The following is a 17855-nucleotide window of genomic DNA, read 5'->3' as shown; positions in this document are numbered from 1 at the left end:
CTCTAATTGGTATTTGGAAAAACAAAATAAGGCAGACGACTACCTTATTTTGTCTTGTGTTCACGGAGCTGGGAGTGCAGGAGGAGGAGGGAACGTGAAAGCGACGTTTAACAGCGGGACACTGCCCCTTTAACAGCCAGTCCTTCCAGCAGCGGTGGAGGGCAGACTGCAGGAGCAGCACATCCACAGTGGCAGCTCACTCACCTGACAGCAGCGTGGCAGACCGAGGCGGACAGGACAGGCAGAACCCGCAGCCTGCTGCCTCACATCGGCACACACCGCGTCCTGGAGGGGGAATGGGGGGCACAGAGCCCGCCTGCTAGCCAGAATACGAGTTCCTAGACCCGGAGAAGGCTCACGACTCTGCTATCCAGCAGCATGGTATCCTGGATTATTTCGAGGATAGTGGTGTGAGTATGGGCTGGGCTCCATCTGTTGTGTTAAAAACGTTAGCTACATCATCATCGCCAACGGCTGCTCCATTCATCACCGTCTGATGCTCAACTAGATCTGCTGTGCTCCGTTTCTGCCCAAATCCAGCTAAAAGTTTGTAAATAGGAAAACACCGTGGGCAGCTTGGTGATTTAAAACCAGGTTGCTCAGGTTTCCAACACTTCCCCTGTATTGTTAATAAGGGCGATGATGCAGCACAATCTTCGTGCTAACAACTCAAAGCTAACGGCGTTGGCCATTTTAAAACAAACCAAAAGAGAGATTTGGTGTTGGCAAGAAAAGGGGGTGTTGGTTAGCCAACCTGATTAACATGCAAACCTTGCTGCAGGCAAGTAAACACTGACAAAACATCCTTCAGTGGCCTGGAGATGAATGTTGACAGAGCAAAGGTGGATATATATTTAGTTATACGTGTTTTAGTTATTTTCTGAGGAGATATCTCTAGCATGATGAACTAGGGCCTCTTTCCACCACATCCCCACACCATGGATGACTCAACCAAAGCCAGCAGCTTCAGTCATCCTGATCTCTCTTCCAGGGCAGGACCAAGATTATTTGGGACCCTTAGCAGAATTTTGTTTTTGGGACCCCGCTTCCAGTTACGCCACCCACCAGAGGGCAACCAATGAATCTTTTAAAGGGTGCTGGCTGTTTTGCCCTTTGCTATTTAACACCTTAGTAGTTTTAGGGTGCACTCACACTGCTGGTGCAGTGGTAGTTATTGTGTTGGTTGAGAAGAAAAAAAAAGACAAAACTCATCTCATCAGGGCTTCTGTTGCTACTTTGGTTTTCAAATGTAGTTGTGGGCCTGCACCTCTTCATTACGCCACGTAGCTCCACAAGACACTTTTAAACTCTTGTCTGCAAGCGAACCACTTCAGGGTCCGGATAAACCATGTCAAGACCGGCAGTTGTAACCTTGCCAAGGGTACAGTTCTCTGGTCCGTTTCAGGTTCCGAAATGGGCTCACACTGGCGTGAGCTGCTCCAGATACTGGACACTGGCACAGTACAAACCGTTCCAAAGGTTTTGTGTGAAAGCACCCATTTTATTTTGGGCCATTTCATACTCACTCGTGTCAATTTGTACCTGGCTAGGGGCAAATTTCTACCTGCTTTAACAACCAATGATTTGAAGTAATCAGCCCAATGAACTACCAGCAGGATGTCTCTTGGACTTATGTTGGATCAAGATCAACAATGTGAGAACCAACCAAAATGTAATAAAAGCTGCTTCCAGACTGGGTTCATTTAATAGGTCAGGCACTGGACTTTTATTGGCTAGTGAATAGTCAACTAGTACCCAAAAACGTCTTGATTGGCTGATCACCAACTAATCGCAAAGGCCAGGCCGGTTATTGACCGATTAAAGATCAATTATTCCTTTACCCAATTAACCTGTGAAATAACGACCACTGTTTTTTTTCTGATCTGGAACCAGTTTCTTTGAACGGATGCGAAGGTTTGAAGACGGCACCCCAACCAGCTATAACACAAAGGATTGTCTGTCTGGCTTTGGCACCAATTTTCTGCATCACAATAAAACATCACAGAACAGGCATTAAACAATGTTATTTTTGTAAATTTTATTGTGAAAAAAAAAAAAAAAAATCCAACTGCTAAGATCAATATATATATTGATACAATGTTAATGACCAGTAGTTCTGTTCAGCTGCAACTGTGATTCTTGAACAATATAGTTAGGGTCCGTAATCCATCAAACCCCCTGAACAAAGACGGGTTAAAAATGAAAAGGAAAAAAATTGCCGTCTCTGAAGCCCATCTAATCTTTAAGTTGTTGTGTAAAAAAAGAAGATTTCTTACTCTAAATGAGAGAAATAAGAAAACTAAAAATACAAAACTTTGGTCAGCTTCCCTTGATTGGCTGCTTTGCAAATTCATCTCAGCCACAGACGGCAAAAATAATCAGAGGTTTAAAAAGAATCTACAAAAACAGGTTAACCTTGCTTCTAATGAAAAACATAAGCATGTCATCAAAATAAGAATGTTAGCCCAGTACTCACATTTCATCATTTGCTTATATTGTAGCTGAACATCTGCTCTGAAGGCACGTCAGCTCTTTACCTCCCTACACGTCTTACATTTACAACAAAACCAAGAGAACACACTGACCTTAAATACAATGGGGGGGGGGGGGGGGTAGTGGTTTAATTTTTATGTGTATAAAATGTAAATTTCAGTATTTGTGAAATTGTCAAATTGGCGAAGAAACAAATTGACCTAGAGACCTTTAAATATTGTCCAGGCTGCAGTTTATGTTCTGTGAGTTTAACATACCTGGTCTATTGGCTTACTAGCAAACAGCTAGTGGCACTGACTATATCACAGAATGTGCTTCTCCCTCATTATATGCATTTCACATTATTTATTAAATAAATAGCTTTTCTTAAATTATGGAGGCGATATCTTTTGCTACTTTACTCAATTGGTTTGTCAGTCTGGTCATGAGTGCAGTATTTCAATTCAAACCGAAAGATTTTCTTCTCTATAACTGTTACCAGTACATTTGTCGGTTATTTTAATTTATAATAATCACCAATGATCACCTTGCATCTATGCCTTTTAGTCTGAAGAAAAAGTCTGGCTAGCAATAAACTCAGAGGTGAGCTTGTTAAATAGAAACGAAAAAGCTTGGGGCATCAGCTAAAGGAGCCCACTAGCCTTGAGATCTGCTTCAAGTCAGCTCTCTTTGCACACAAGACTGAGCAGCTCAGACTCTACAGTATATAGGACAGAAGATCTAAGATGGTAAGGAGGGGGAGAAATGATAAATATGCTCAGCGGGGAGCACAATCCTCAGTCTTGTTGCACATTCAGTCCTTTAGATTTAGTTTAAGGTCACAAAATTTGACTAATACTCCATTGGTGACTGCCTTCTTGTGTCTGCCTTTCAGCATATGTCACATCAGCATAAATCTGCACAAAGACCAAAGGGTGCAACCAGATGCACATCAAAAACCCAGCTTTGTGTGCAGTCCCAGAGTTGTGCACGAGCCAACACATGGCAACCCACCCCTGGCAGACCCATATGTATGTTTTTCCGTTTTATCTCTCTGCACCTGACTGTGTGATCTCCATTGCAGTGCTTGTCCATAATGTCAGAGCAGCTTGTTTTTGAGCATTTTATTTTCTGTGCCATCACTGCTCGGGTCAAAACCCAAGGGGAAAAAAGCTGCTCAATCAAGTAAAAGTAGGACAAAAGGTGCAGATTGATCCGCCTTGTTTATAGAAGCTCAGTGCAAACACGGCTAATCTCTGTGATTGCATTGGTTGGGTATCAATACCCAGAGGTCGTGTTCTCTTGGTGAATCTTCTTACATTGACCAAGGCCCTCTCTTCTCTTCTGCTTTTACAGCCTCGCCTTTGGGACTCTATACCCAGCTTACTCCTCCTACAAGGCTGTCAAAACGAAGAATGTGAAAGAATACGTGAGTATCACCTCTGGTCCTTGTGTCGCAGCGGCCTGTTCGTGACCTCTTTCTGTTTGTTTTTTACCTGTGGCAGTTTTGCCCTCAGCTGCTGCATGCGGTTTTTACAGATATTGTCCCAACTTTAAATATTTACTGGAAACAAGTAAATACATTTTAGGCATTACTTTCTTTTCTTCTTTCTTTCTTCTTCTTATTGTACACAACTTTGTGATTTAGGTCAGAATGGGTTCACTTTGTTTCATAGGAAATTACACTTAAGTTTTGTTTCTGTTGTAATGTCAGCCACACTGGTTGTTCTGTGGACTTTATTATACTCCAGTAAAGTGTATTGAACGCTTTCGATCATGATCAATTTCTCAGAGACGAGACTGAACGTATAAAACAATCAAACTAGTATATTAATGCAAGAGGTCATTGGCTGTTCAAAAATGCTTAGAAAAACAAACATACAGTCATATTGGCTAATTTCCAAAGCTTTTCAGGATCATGGTTTTTCATCATTGGGTCAATTCTTGAAGAAGTGAATGTTTTTGCCATGTTACACAATGTAAAAGCCCCTCTGTATTGTTTTTGTTCTTGTTGCAATCTATAAAATATTTCTGGCTAGAAAATAATCTTCCAAAATAAGATTGCAAAAGTCACAGTAGGATTCAAACAAACAAACTTTTACATCTGTTGTTTTATTTCCCCTTTTAATTCACTAAAACATTATTGCATATGGTCATAAAAAATACCAGGACTTTGCAAAAACCACTAAAGCTTCCCATCCCCTCTGTTCCTGTGAATTAAAGTAATTTTAACAGGGTGACAAATGAGCAAATCTAGGGTCGAGACACCATTTTAGAAGCTAAACAAATAATAAATATTTTCTTGGTAAAGCATGTTTATACTTTATGTGTTAGAAGAGATAAACACTGAATTACAAATAAATAAAAGCAGCTTTTGATGCTGTTTGTGTTGTCATTATACCCCAGTTTAATTGACTGGGTGGTGTAGTAAAATGATTGTTTGTCTATTAGCCATTATTAATAATTATTAACAAAGTTTGAATATTTAATTTTAGCCAGTCAACTTATGGTCTGTCAGAGACTCTTTTGAATCCCAACCCAATGCGGCGGTATTACAGAACAATCTGTGAAAGAGGGAATTTGAGAATTGGCGTTCTCAAACAGCACACATATAGAATAAACACAAACAGGTTCTTTCTAAAATATAGGAATTTTTATAACACAATAATTCAACATTCAACTAAGCTACCAAGTAAAAATTAAGGAAACTAATAAATGATTTAAGGGAACAAGGGAATAAAGCATAACCAATAAAATAATGCAGTGATATTATAGTTCAATGTGAATATGTTTATTTTAGAACCAATGTGATGAAGTGATGGACTACTAACATGGCGACTTAAAGCGTATATAGTCTTAACAATTTGACAGCTTAACAGACAGACGTGATGATGTAGCATCCGGAGTTAGTGGCTCAGTTCTTTACAAAAGAAAAAAATAACACAAAACAAATAAACTAGCCTCAAGGCTTAGAGGCCCTTTAGCACTCAGACAGTTAAACACCACAAACGCAATTAAATAGAAATATTTAAATAGTTTTATCCTGAACTAATTTTCTCTGCCCAGACACAACCTCTTACATGAACTGTTCTGGTGAACAGGAGGACATCTGATGAAAATCCTAGAATTCCAGAAATTGAAAGATTTTTCTTAGAATGATGTCACTAGGAGCTACTTTTAGTCTTAGGAGTTTGAATACAGGCCCTGATGTCATTGGGATGTCATAGTCCCGACCCACTGACATACACAATCTGAAGTCCTGCTTTATATACGATAAAGATTTAAATCTATGAGAATAAAACGATATAAAGGATGTAATGATCAAACATATTAACAGCATTCCAAAAGCTTGAAACAAGCAATATTTAAATGTTAAACGTGTGCTTCCCCATGGTCCTCTAGGATTCCTCTTTGTGTTATGTATTATGAAACACAACCCAGTCAGGGCTCAGTGCAATAGTGCTGATGAATTAAACAGTGTTTCTAGGGGAAACCAACAAAAAAAGGCTGCAGAATCCCATTCTGTTTGTAGCTGATGGTGTGGCAGCTAAATGGGGTTCCTCCTGCTTACCTCATCGCTGCATCAGTAGGCGAGGAGGAGGAACTGGCCCTCAACCTACATTTATACTGGAGAGCAGTCTCCTGGCAGATTACCATGGCAACCTCGTGATTGCTGCTCAAGCAGAAGTGATGGGAGGAGGAAAAGAAAAGGGGGTGACGCCATTTTTAAAGCTGCTGTTTTCATTCTTTTTTTATACCCCATTTGACTAATTAAATGAGCCGCTTGATGTGTTTTTTTTTCTTGTGGCTACATGTCTGATTCTGATTTCAACAAGATACAGAAATGTTTAGAGTACTGATGTTGCCACCAAATCTGAAGCTTTTCACATTTTTATTGATGCTAATGTGTCTCCAGCGACTGGTTTTAGGCTTATTTCGAGTCTTTTTTTGATGTGAATTAATGAAAGCGTATATTGCTGTTCAGCTTGGGCTTGTGTGTAACCTCTGAGGAGCGTCACGTGTTCCAGTCACGTGTGGCGATGTATATTTTCATGTTTTTTATTTATTTTCTTATTCTCTCTTTCTCGCCTGTCTCTCTGCAGGTAAAATGGATGATGTACTGGATAGTATTTGCACTGTTTAGCACAGCAGAGACAGCCACAGACCTGCTTCTGTCATGGTGAGTGCCTGCAAAGCTTGTAATAAATAATGAGGTTGTATGACTATTTCAATTCAGTTCAAAAATACTTTATTAATCCCAAAGGGAAATTAAATGTTGTTATAGCTCATATTATGGAGGTTTCTTCAAAGAGCCGTTGTAGATGCTGATGGTTGTGGGCAGGAAGGATCTCCTGTAGCGCTCCGTCTTACAGCAGATCTGAAGAAGCCTCTGACTGAAGACACTCTGTTGTTGTAGGATAGTCTCATGAAGAGGATGCTCAGGGTTCTCCATAATGTTCTTCATTTTATGAAGAATCCGTCTTTCCACAATGATCTCCAGAGGTTCCAGAGGAGTCCCCAGAACAGAACCAGCCTTTTTTATCAGCTTGTTGAGCTTTTTTAAGTCCCTGGCTCTGATGCTGCTTCTCCAGCAGATGATGGTAGAAGAGATCACACTTTCCACAACAGACTTATAGAAGATATGCAGCATCATCTATTTAAACATTTTAAAAGCAGCCAGTTTGTGCTTTTTATATAACACTACTGAAGCTTTTCCTATTGCAGGAAAGTCCAATAAGATATAGATTAAAAAAAAAAAAAATAAGAGAATTATGAAAATTTTCCTAAAAATCAAACTAGATCTCTGATAGAGGTACACCTAAGCCCTCTATGAGCAGAATCAGCTACTTCTTCTTTCATCAGATTCCAGCAGTGATTTCCTCTGAATAATTAGCAAGCTCTTCATCTACATCAAAACTCTGGGATGCTAAACACTAGCAAAGCCTATCGCATTTATTTATAAAAAGCTGAAGAGGAGAAATTAATCTGGTTCTTTTACTTTTAGTTGCGAAGTCTGTGTGGTCAGAGGAACACTTATTTTTGCTCTTAAGAAGTTGTCTTCCTTTCCATTTCTGGGAGGGCCTTCAGTGTGACCATCTGGAGAGACTTTCCCTGCACAGCAGTCAGTGAAACAATGCAATGGAAGGGACATTAGAAACAAAATAAAACCCTAAGGACTGCAGGTTATTTTTTGCAAAAAATGAAAAACGGGGTGTATTAAACATAAAAGGTACAATAAATTGCTCAGAAGGAAACATCACTCATCCAGCGTTCACTCTGACGATTCAGCTCAGACTGACTTATTCTAGCTGGCCCTGCAAGAGTAGCTCACAGCTAGCTTCTCAAAATTTAAATTGTGGCGCATCATTTCCATAAGAATCAGATTTTTCTTTATTTGTGCTTTTAAATGAAGTCTGAGTTCCTGTATTGTAAGTCCCAGCACAAATACTGGATGTGTTTCCTTCAGGCAAGTTTCTATACTCGCCATTTCTAACGACTAATTTGTAAAATAAAGTTTTTCATAAAGATCTTTGAGATCTGGAGCAAGGAGGAAAACCTTTATGATGTTTTTTTTTGGCAGAAGGAAAAAAATAAAAGCTTCAGCCACATCATTCCTGTCTCAAAATACTTTCATTATTCTTGAGGTGTGTGGCGCTGCCTATTAGAATTGGTACACATCTCTAATGGTACAAAGTGCCATATTTATAGAAGTGATGGGTATTTTGGGCCTGTTGCAACCTTTGAGCAGAATAATCACACACAACGATAATAGTCCTTTAAGAACCTTGCGCTGTTATACGGTCATTTGTTGCTAAAGGAAGTTACCTTTGCAAAGGCTTTAATTTGTTAAAGTAGCAGCATTTATTAGGATTGTATAAAATCTATTTCAAAGTAAAAGTAATGTCAGGTTTTATAATCAGGTCCTGAAGGAGCTTTTAGGTATGGTATATTGAATAAGTATGAAATAAATATGCATACAAGCCCGAACACCTCTCGTTTTTATATTTGTTTTCACATGTACCTATAAAAATAAAGAAAATACAAATGGAGTACCCAGAAACATTTAGTAGTCGTCAAGAAATGTTTTAGATTTTGCAGGAAAATCGGGCCCTCTTTCCTCTGCTGCTTTTCTGTGCTCTGAGCCCTTAAAAGCTTTTAATCTTAGTTATGAGCTGACCGACAGGAGAAGCTTTGAGTACACCCTGTCATTAAAGTGTTAACATTTTATTCCTTTTCTCAGGTTTCCATTTTACTTCGAACTAAAGATAGCCTTTGTGATTTGGCTCCTGTCCCCCTACACCAAGGGCTCCAGCGTTCTTTACCGCAAGTTTGTCCACCCAACCCTCTCGAACAAAGAGAAGGTACGACTGTGACACAACCACAATGAGTCCACATCCATGTTAAAATATTCATGCCTGATTCAAGCCCCTTTTACACCAGCCTGTGTTTTGTCCTTTTTTTTAAAATTTTTTTTATTCAATGCTTCTGCTGTGTGAAGGAAATTGATGAATACATCGCACAGGCCAAAGACAGGAGTTATGAGACCATGATGAAGTTTGGGAAACGGGGTCTCAACCTGGCCGCTAATGCCGCCGTCACTGCAGCCACCAAGGTGATCTGTGTCTGTGTGTTGCTGTCAGGATAATAAAAAAAAAATGACGTATCTTCATTAATGTTGGTTAAAGTCAGGGTTTTAGGGTGGTAATGGCTGTCAGTTCTGATATGTTGTTACATGTACAACCCAGAAATGCGTGATTTCTTTATTTGTCATTAGGAGAACACACGGGTCAGATTTTGCTTGATTGCTTAAGATTAATATGCAAACATACTTTCAAAAGTACAAAATTCTATTTCTAAATAGAATTTTGTTTTGTAATCATTTTATCTGAAAGTGTTTTGTTGTAACCCATGATTATAAGTTTCACTGTTTTTCTTTCATGGTTCTATTTCTTAAACTGCTCAAAAACGTAGACATTTACCTTAAAGTCATAAACCTCAGAGAATGGATCCGACCTGACATGATGACGGCACAAAGCGCCCTCTGCAGAGCCTTAGTCGTTAACGCGACAACGTTTGCTGATTAAAAATGGAAAAGTTGCGGCGCTGGTGGTGTAGGGGTTAAGCGTGCGACCATATATAGCGGCTATAGTCCTCCATACAGCCGTCCCGGGTTTGAGTCCTGAACCCGGCGACCTTTGCCGAATGTCTCCCCCTCTCTCTACCCCTCTTTCCTGTCTGCCTACTGTCGAAAAATGAAAAAATAAAAGTGCCGAAAAAATATCTTAAAAAAGAAATGGAAAAGTTTACTTGTGTTTCTACGATTTGACAACTGTGCTCAGACAAATGGCACCATTCAAGAACGGGTTCCAGAGTGTAATGGTCTGAAAACATCTCCGTTGTCGTGTAGATGGGAAAATAAAAATGTTTCCAGGGAAGCCCTGCTTCATGCACAGTATGACTGAGATCAGTAGAAATTAATGAGCACAAAATAATGGCTGCCAACCAGTTTAAACCCCAAAAGAGATGAAGATATCAACAATAACAATGGCAGATTGCAGAGTAGTTACTTGTGCTGCTGACTCTTTTGAATCTAACGATGGTTCTCCAACCAAGTGCTCATGTTCTTCCCCGTTTGGTAAGCAGGAAGTGTTGGCACATGTTGAGTTTCAATAAACATACAACTAGTGCTGTGGCGGGGGAATCGTCCCATATTCGCATCTCTATTGTTGCCGTGTGAATGGAGATTGTAATTAAAACTTTATTTAGTCGTTTTGCAGAAACGAGGAAGAAAAACTTCAGTGTCTTCTTATAGAAGATGAAGTGGCTGAAGAAGAGGCCGTTTATGCCCACCCGTATCTAACCCTTCTGTGTTTGCTTTACCCATGATGCCCAGGGCCAGGGTGTGCTTTCTGACAAGCTGCGCAGCTTCAGCATGCAGGATCTGACTCTGATCAACACGGAGGATGAGCTGGACCTGCGCACATCAGAAGTTCGGTCAAGGCGAGACCACATGGACGAGATGAGCTCGGGGGCCAGCACGCTGCCCCGGGCAAGGAGTTCTTCTGTACGCCAGAGTAAGAACACAACCATTCCATCAGACTTCATTCACAGCAGCATGAAGTAGTACACACATTTAGAAAAATCTAATTAAGCTGGAGTGTGACTTTAACGACTTCTTTCATTCAAAGCAGGGCTGGTAGAATTTGGGTTGTGAGGAGTCATATGATTCCCATTCTGCTGCAGGAGGATAATAAAGCAGTCTACAGAGAGTGAAGTTAGGGAGGGGGATGAAATCATGTGATCCTGGAAGGAGGAGAGGCTCAGAACCAGGGCTCTTTGTCTCACTGCTCTGCTGACTATGGTCCTGAATACAGAGACGCTTAAGCTACAGAACCATGTAATATTGGTTTGATACCCAGCAAGTTTCTAAAACTAAATCTGACACACCAGCAAAACAAAATGTCAAACAACTCCAATTTTATTTTATTTTCCAGTACAACAGCTTTCCATATTTGGATTAAACTAAAACATTTTCCATCTTGAATGATGTGCAGCGCTAGTTTCTGTCTTCGACTCTCTTGTTCAGTAGAAACCAGCTGTCAGACACTTCCTCTTTTAGTTCTGGGAAAACAGATTTTCTGTTTTCATTTCTCCCCATGGCTGATTAATCCTTACCGGGTCACCTGGGAGCTAGCGCCAGTCACCAGCGGTCAGTGGGTGAGAGGAAGGGTACACCATGGACAAGTTGCCAGTCCATCACCAGACAACCACGCAAACACACACTCAAAACCCCAGGGTAATTTAGAAGGTCCGGTTACTTAAAATGTTTGTTATGGAGCGTAGGAGTTTCCGGAAAGGACCTGTGCATGAATGGAAAAAAACTAAAGGCAAACTTCCTGCAGAACGATCCTGGCTGAACTCATAACTTGTTGGTGCCTAGGAGACCATTTCTGTGTGGAGTTTTCATGTGTGGATCTTTCTTCTGTGACACCGTCGTTTTTCTCTTTGCTACAGTCTGTAATTTGCATTTTAGGTTAATTTTACACTCTAAGCTACTGATGGGGGATTGCTGTCTCTCCTGTGTTTCTGTGATGGATGGATCTATCCCCTCCCTCTTACTCTTCGACTGTTTGGATGAACTTCGGTTCTGGATGTGACAAAGTGAAATGGGGGCAACGTGTGAACAGCTGGCCCATATAGTACATTATCATGTTGATCTAAAATTGAATGTAAACACATTTTCCTGCAGTGCTTTTCTTTGTTTCTCATCATCTGGGATGTTTTATTTAAAATGGTTGGCCTGTTTAAAGTGTTTTCCTTCTGCTGTTCCTCCTGCAGATCTGTGGGCTTTTCTTAAACTCAACTAGTTTCAATCCACGTTTCATAGGCAACATCTGTGCTTCTGGTTCAGACTACAGAGTTCCTAGGCAGTCTGGAGAAGTATGGAAATGGACTTTATTATTTTGCAGTTCTGGATAAGAATGGAAAAATAAAATTAAATGTTTCTAGTGTCCATACATCTTCCCTCCCTTATTTTCCTTATCTTCATTTTTTCCTTGCTCCCTTGTGTCCTTATTTTCTGTCTTATCATCCTTGTGCTCTTAGTTTTATTCCTCCTTTTATCGTTCTCTCCTCCCTTTCTTTTTCCTTCCATTGTTCCTTCCTTTTGTCCTACTTCCTCTCCTTTCTTTCCTTTGTATCCTACTTTATCCCCACCTGCCTTCAAGGACAGAAAGAGGTCCTACCTTCTTTCTTTCCTTCCTTCCTTGTGTTCTACTTCTATCCCTTCTTTGAGTCTTTCCTTGTCCTCTGGTTAATCTATATATTAGATTAATCCAAATCTGTTTAGAAAGACTGCTTTTAGGCCTGGATTACTCTGAACCCTGAGCTGCTCCCACTAAATAACCAGCTTATCCTGTCCAATCCTGCAGCCCGCTCTTCAGCGTCTGTTGCCGACGATGCATCGTCCCAACACAGCTCTGACCAGTCGGACACGAGGACCGAACACTCAGACGATGATCTGGGAGACAAAGGTCTCAAACGCAGCGTTAGCACCTCCAAGACAACCAAAAAGGTAGCGGCTGTGAAGACAGAGGTAGGGACATACTCCAGGATGCTTATACAGCCTACAAATAGTTTGTAGGCTGTATAAGCAGCGGTTCATCAGTTTTTGGTCTATTTATGTCAGGATTTTTTAAATAATGCTACAGGGAAAAAGTTCAGTTCATTTTAAGGGGGAGACAAATGTTTCAACCTAAACTGATTGTCCAGAAGGACCCAGGGCTCATAGGTCTGGAAAAGTATTTAAATTTTCAGACTTTGTTTTCTATCCACTTGTTCACTTCGTATGTCTCTGTCCATGAATCAAGGTGTATATTCATCCATCCAGCTTCTATTTGGCAATTCGTCTGTCTGTCCATCCTTCCATCTACCCACTAATCTATCTAACCATCTAAGTATCTTTCCCTTTGGTTTTACTGGGTCCGTATCTACAAATTATCAGCCAGAAATCCGGAATGAACATCAGTATTTATACTTTTAATGATGAAATGGAAAGGAATGGAAACTCAATTTCAGTCTGGAAAGGATGGAATTAGGCCATTAAAATGTGTGGGAACCAACAGACCTGGTGGTTCTTATTTGTTTCTCTTTCACTCATTCAGTTGGTTAATTGAGCTCTTCTTTTCCTGTATCTTCCTTCTATCAGCCTCAAACGAAGACAGTGAAAAAGGTCACAAAGAAAAAGACCACCACTAATAACGCAGAGACGCCTCCATGAGTCCTGCTGTCCTCATCCGCTGGATCCCACCTCCACCCACAGCCCGCCACCCCTCCTCCTGTTGGGTCTCCACAAACACATTTGCTTTGCATAACAGGCACTGAAACTGTCCCTGCTGCTGGTTTCTAGAGCAAAGTGCAGACTTAAGTTTTGAAGGCATATAGAAGACCTCAATTTAAGTGTCTGGTTGCATATTTTGGGTCACTTTTTAGGGACTGTTTGGATGAGATTGAACTGCTAAAGCTTTTTTCTTAAATTGTTTTAAAGTTAGACAGCAATCTGCTCAGAAGTACTTCTGCAAACTGAGGTCTAATTTGTGTTCCCAGTTTGGACTGTGTTGCTTCTTTCAGATTTAGGCTGCCTTTTATTTATAGCAGTGCCATTTGAATGCATTCTTTGCTTTTAGTTTCCTAAAGCTGGGTCATTTATGGGCTATCAGAGAAGTTATGAGTGAAAACTGTTAATTGATATCAACACTTTTTGCTGTTTTAATCTACTCTTTCTGTTTTGTCCCCTTTTACTTTGATACGCTCAAATAAATTATTTCAAGTGTTGGCCTGAGTACCTTCAGGTCTCACTTAAATAATAGTTTTAAAGTGACTGTCCTGTCAACGCAGGTGCTTACTTTGTTTTGAATGCATCTTTAGTGAATAAACCTAGTGTTCAGTGAGTCACCAGTGTGTAAGATAACACATCTGCTTCCAGCACAGTGATGGCTGGATTTCACTGTTTAATTTCAGCTGTGGAGGGAGAAAGTATTTGCCCAGCAAACTGCATGGTTTCCTCTGGATGCTGAAACAAGGTTTTAGTTTACACTTGATTTAACCAACAGGGGGAGACAAACTCCACATCAAGTGTGGATCACCTAAACAACCCTGGCTGTACTGTACATACACCATGAGCGTGCTCCTCTTATTCTTGTTGCCTGGATCCTCTTCCCTTCCTGGCCTTGACAAATCAGACGTACTGAGAACAGAGGAACCGTGAGCCTCATCAGAACAACTGCACTTTTTGTTTAAAGGAAGTCCTCTCTTCCAGTGAGTCTTAAACCCACATACTGAAGCTTGAATATTAACACCTTGATTACGAAGTATTTTATGGCTAAAAGGTAAAAATCTACCATTTCTTTTTTAATTTAAAGACATTATATTGCTGCATTTTATCTTGTATGATATTTATTGCTGATTATTTTGTTTCTTATTAGTGTGGCATACAAGGATGCTAATTTGTATATTTTGTTTGTGCCAAATATTAAAGGCGTCATATAAAATGGTGGGCAGAGTGTATCTGCTTCCCAAAAAGGTTGCTCATCTGTACAGAGACGGCGACTAATAAAATAAAGGAAATTAAATCCATTCCTCAGGCTTATTGTGTGGTTTATAAGCGCAGTGTTACTTAAGGTGCATTTCAGTGAACTGGTATAGAATAATATTCATTTAAATCTCAGATTTTAAGTTCTACACAATTAAAACTGCAAAATATGAAGTAACTGTAAACTGCAGAATCATATTTATTCCCTTTTTTATTATAATTATTTTCAAAACCGTTTCTTCCCGCTTAGTAATGTGTTCTCATTTTGTTAATTTGTAGAGTCCTTATTGAAAGCTTTAGCAATGAGTCCAACGTTCAGTTTTTTTTTTTTTTTTTGTGCTAAAAACTGAAAAAGCTAAACGTGTGTGGTCGTCATCGCTTTGGATCACAATGGACCCACATGCAGGAAGCTGCTGCTAGAAGACGAATTCAGCTGAAGAAACAGTTTCCTGGGCAAAGAAGTTGAAGGTGGGAGGTTCCTTCCTACACTTACTGTATGACGGTGGAGCAAGTGTACCTACCATGTCCTAAATAGCGCTCCATGTAATTCTGTTGCCATCATGTGCTGAGCTTCTGAATATTAGCCCAAGGGATTTAAGCACATCCACCTGCACGGGGAAGCATCGACTTCTGGGCGACCTTGAAACAAGTAGGAAAAGAAGCCACTTCTGTCAAAAAATAAAAACAAATATCAGTGACAGACTGAAGTTCTCCAAGAAGTTGAAGGATAAACAAGAAGGCTAAAAATGAGTTATTTTCTGGTCATCCTGATTGTTCAGGACCTTTTTCCCAAAACTGTACATAGAGGCAAAAAGATAAGAGTCCAACATAAAGAAATCTAAGTGAGAATTCATCAAAAATGTCTTTGAGATAGTTGGAAGTGCTGAGAACTATATGGATGAAACTGGCAAAATTAGAAGCATGTATGTTTTTTGCAAAGATGACATAAGTGAATGAATCGGTGAAAAGGCAAGGTAGACATTAGGAAAACTGACAACCTCTACAGGCCACAATGAGAACAACAGGATCAGAAAACTGGCTTAAAAACAGACCTGAAATCTTAATTAAAACAAATATAGCCAGGTAACAAAGCTTAATGAAAAAAAAAAACACCCAAAAGTGTCAAAACAACACAGAATAAAAAGAAAGCTGAGTGATGTTAGGAAACAGATGATGTGGAGAATAACACAGATGAGTATTTCTACTTATTTAAGGAATAAACCAATGATAGATCATATATGAGGAGTTATTTTTTCATATAATTTAGAACCATGTTTGTGATAACAGCTTCCACCGAGCTCAGGGAAGACAGGAAGTGGTATCTATGGATTCTTTCCTTATAAAACAACAGAAAATAAAGACAAGTGTTTTAAAATTAGTTTTGCTGCCAAAAATCTCCATCATTAATGAAAGCATTATGCTTGTCTCTTTCAACTTCTATCTCTCTTTAAATATTGTCTTTTAATAAATTATCAGTTCTCAAAAAACGTTTGCTCCCTCTAATGAGGATACCTTCATTATACTTTTATGTTTTTCTTTTGTTACTTTCCTTTTAAATGATCAAAATCTTTGGAGCTCTATCAGTTTCACAGTTGTGTTTACCTGATCTCTTTCTAGTAAGTCGCTCTTTTATGAAGGTAAACTGCAACAGTAAAATTAGGTTTAGAGTTTTTACAGACATTATTCAATTCAGCTGCAAGAGACATCACATTTTTTGCAAATAAAATCAATGAATATAAGTTGTAAACTCAGTCTTGGTCATAAAGAGTTAATTACTATTTTTTGCAGTGACAATCTTAGATTTTTACCTCTAAATTTACAGTTTTGGAGCATGCAAAGGAAAGGATCTTTGACCATTCCTCATGGACAGACCAATGTCCTGGTCTGGAGACTAAAACGGCCATGAAAGAAAATTGTTTTCATGTTTGGTAAACCATTTCTCTGTTGATTTGGGCTCGTGTTGAATCATTATTCTGCTAAAAAACCGAATCATAACACATTTCTATTAGAGGCCATCAGATCATTCTTAAAAATGTTCAAAGAATCCATAATATCATCCACCAATAAGTATTCACTCTATTTACTCTATCATTTTATTATTATGAAGAAAGTAACTAATCGGACAAAATAACAGAAAACGTCAGCGTACACAGCTGTTCACACACCCCTAAGACCAGTAATGTGTAGAGCCACCACCATGTTTCAGTGTGAGGATGGTGTTTTTGAATTTAATTGAATTGAATGTGTTGGGTGTGTGTCAGACATAGTGTTTTCCTTGGTTGTTGTTCCATTTTAGTCTCATCTCACCAGAGCACCTTCCTCCATATATTTCGAGAGTTGCCCACATGCCTTTTGGCAATCTTAAGGCATGACTTCTTATTTTTAACACTGATTAATTGCTTTTTTCTGCCCACTCTTCCATAAAGCCCAGCCCTATGGAGTGTGCAGCTTATTGTGGTCCTATGGACAGATATTCCAGTCTCTGCTGTAGAACTCTGCAGCTCCTCTAGTGTTACATTTGGTCTCTCTGCTGCCTCTCTGATTAATGCCCTCCTTGCCTGATCTGTGAGTTCTGGTGGGAAACCCTCTCTTGGCAGGTTTATTGTGGGTTTTCCATTTGGAGATGATGGATTTGATGGTGCTCCAGGGAAACGTCAAAGATTTGGATATTTTTTTATAGCCCCACCCTGTCTTATAATTTTCAACAACGTTGTCTCTGACTTGTTCGGAGAACTCCTTGGTCTTTGTAGGATGCCTCTTGTCTAGTGGTGTTTCAGCCTCTGGGGGCCTTTCAGAAAAGGCGTGTTTATACTGACAGATCATGTGACACATATACTGCACACAGATGGACTTTATTTAACTAATTCTGTGACTTTTGAAGGTAATTGATTGCACCAGAACATTTTAGGGGCTTCATAGCAAAGGTAGTGGATAGATATGCGCATGCCAATTTTCAGTTTTTTCTTTTCTTTAAATTCCCTTTTTTAAATATGTTTCCATATGCCAACATAAATTATTTTGTGCTGATCCATCACATAAAATAAAATTAAAAGCACTTAAATATAATTTTGCAGTGTAAGAAACTAGGTAAAAAGCCAAGGGGGTGGGTGGGGAGTGAATACCTTTGCAAGACACTGTAGATAATATATTATGGTTGTTATAGTGTCTTTGCTGCTGTGAGCTTTAGAAATCTTGTGTCTTTCTGGTTTTCCAACTTGCTCACTGTGCATTGAGGAAAAGATAACCCTGGGTCCTCGCCCAGTCTAATGTCCAGTGACTATGAGGAACAGGC

General features: G+C 39.6%; 1 protein-coding gene across 3 annotated transcripts; it reads left to right on the top strand.

Moving 5' to 3' along the window:
* reep2 (receptor accessory protein 2) lies at positions 1-14607 on the top strand. Of its 3 annotated transcripts, none has more exons than XM_047353381.1 (9): positions 1-410; positions 3368-3503; positions 3829-3901; positions 6576-6652; positions 8714-8834; positions 8972-9085; positions 10367-10547; positions 12405-12547; positions 13181-14607. In XM_047353381.1, exons 2-9 carry the CDS (start codon positions 3418-3420, stop codon positions 13250-13252), a joined length of 867 nt encoding a protein of 288 aa, XP_047209337.1. In that variant the 5' UTR covers positions 1-410; positions 3368-3417; the 3' UTR covers positions 13253-14607. The 3 variants fall into 3 exon arrangements, with proteins under 3 accessions (XP_047209337.1, XP_047209336.1, XP_047209338.1); XM_047353380.1 differs by having other exon boundaries at positions 19-410; positions 12405-12568; XM_047353382.1 differs by lacking the exon at positions 3368-3503 and having other exon boundaries at positions 48-410; positions 12405-12568.
* The last annotated feature ends 3248 nt before the right edge of the window (positions 14608-17855 follow it).

The sequence above is a fragment of the Girardinichthys multiradiatus genome, chromosome 23 (assembly GCF_021462225.1).
Source record: "Girardinichthys multiradiatus isolate DD_20200921_A chromosome 23, DD_fGirMul_XY1, whole genome shotgun sequence".
NCBI lineage: Eukaryota > Metazoa > Chordata > Actinopteri > Cyprinodontiformes > Goodeidae > Girardinichthys > Girardinichthys multiradiatus.
This window is presented reverse-complemented; position numbering and strand designations above follow the sequence as displayed.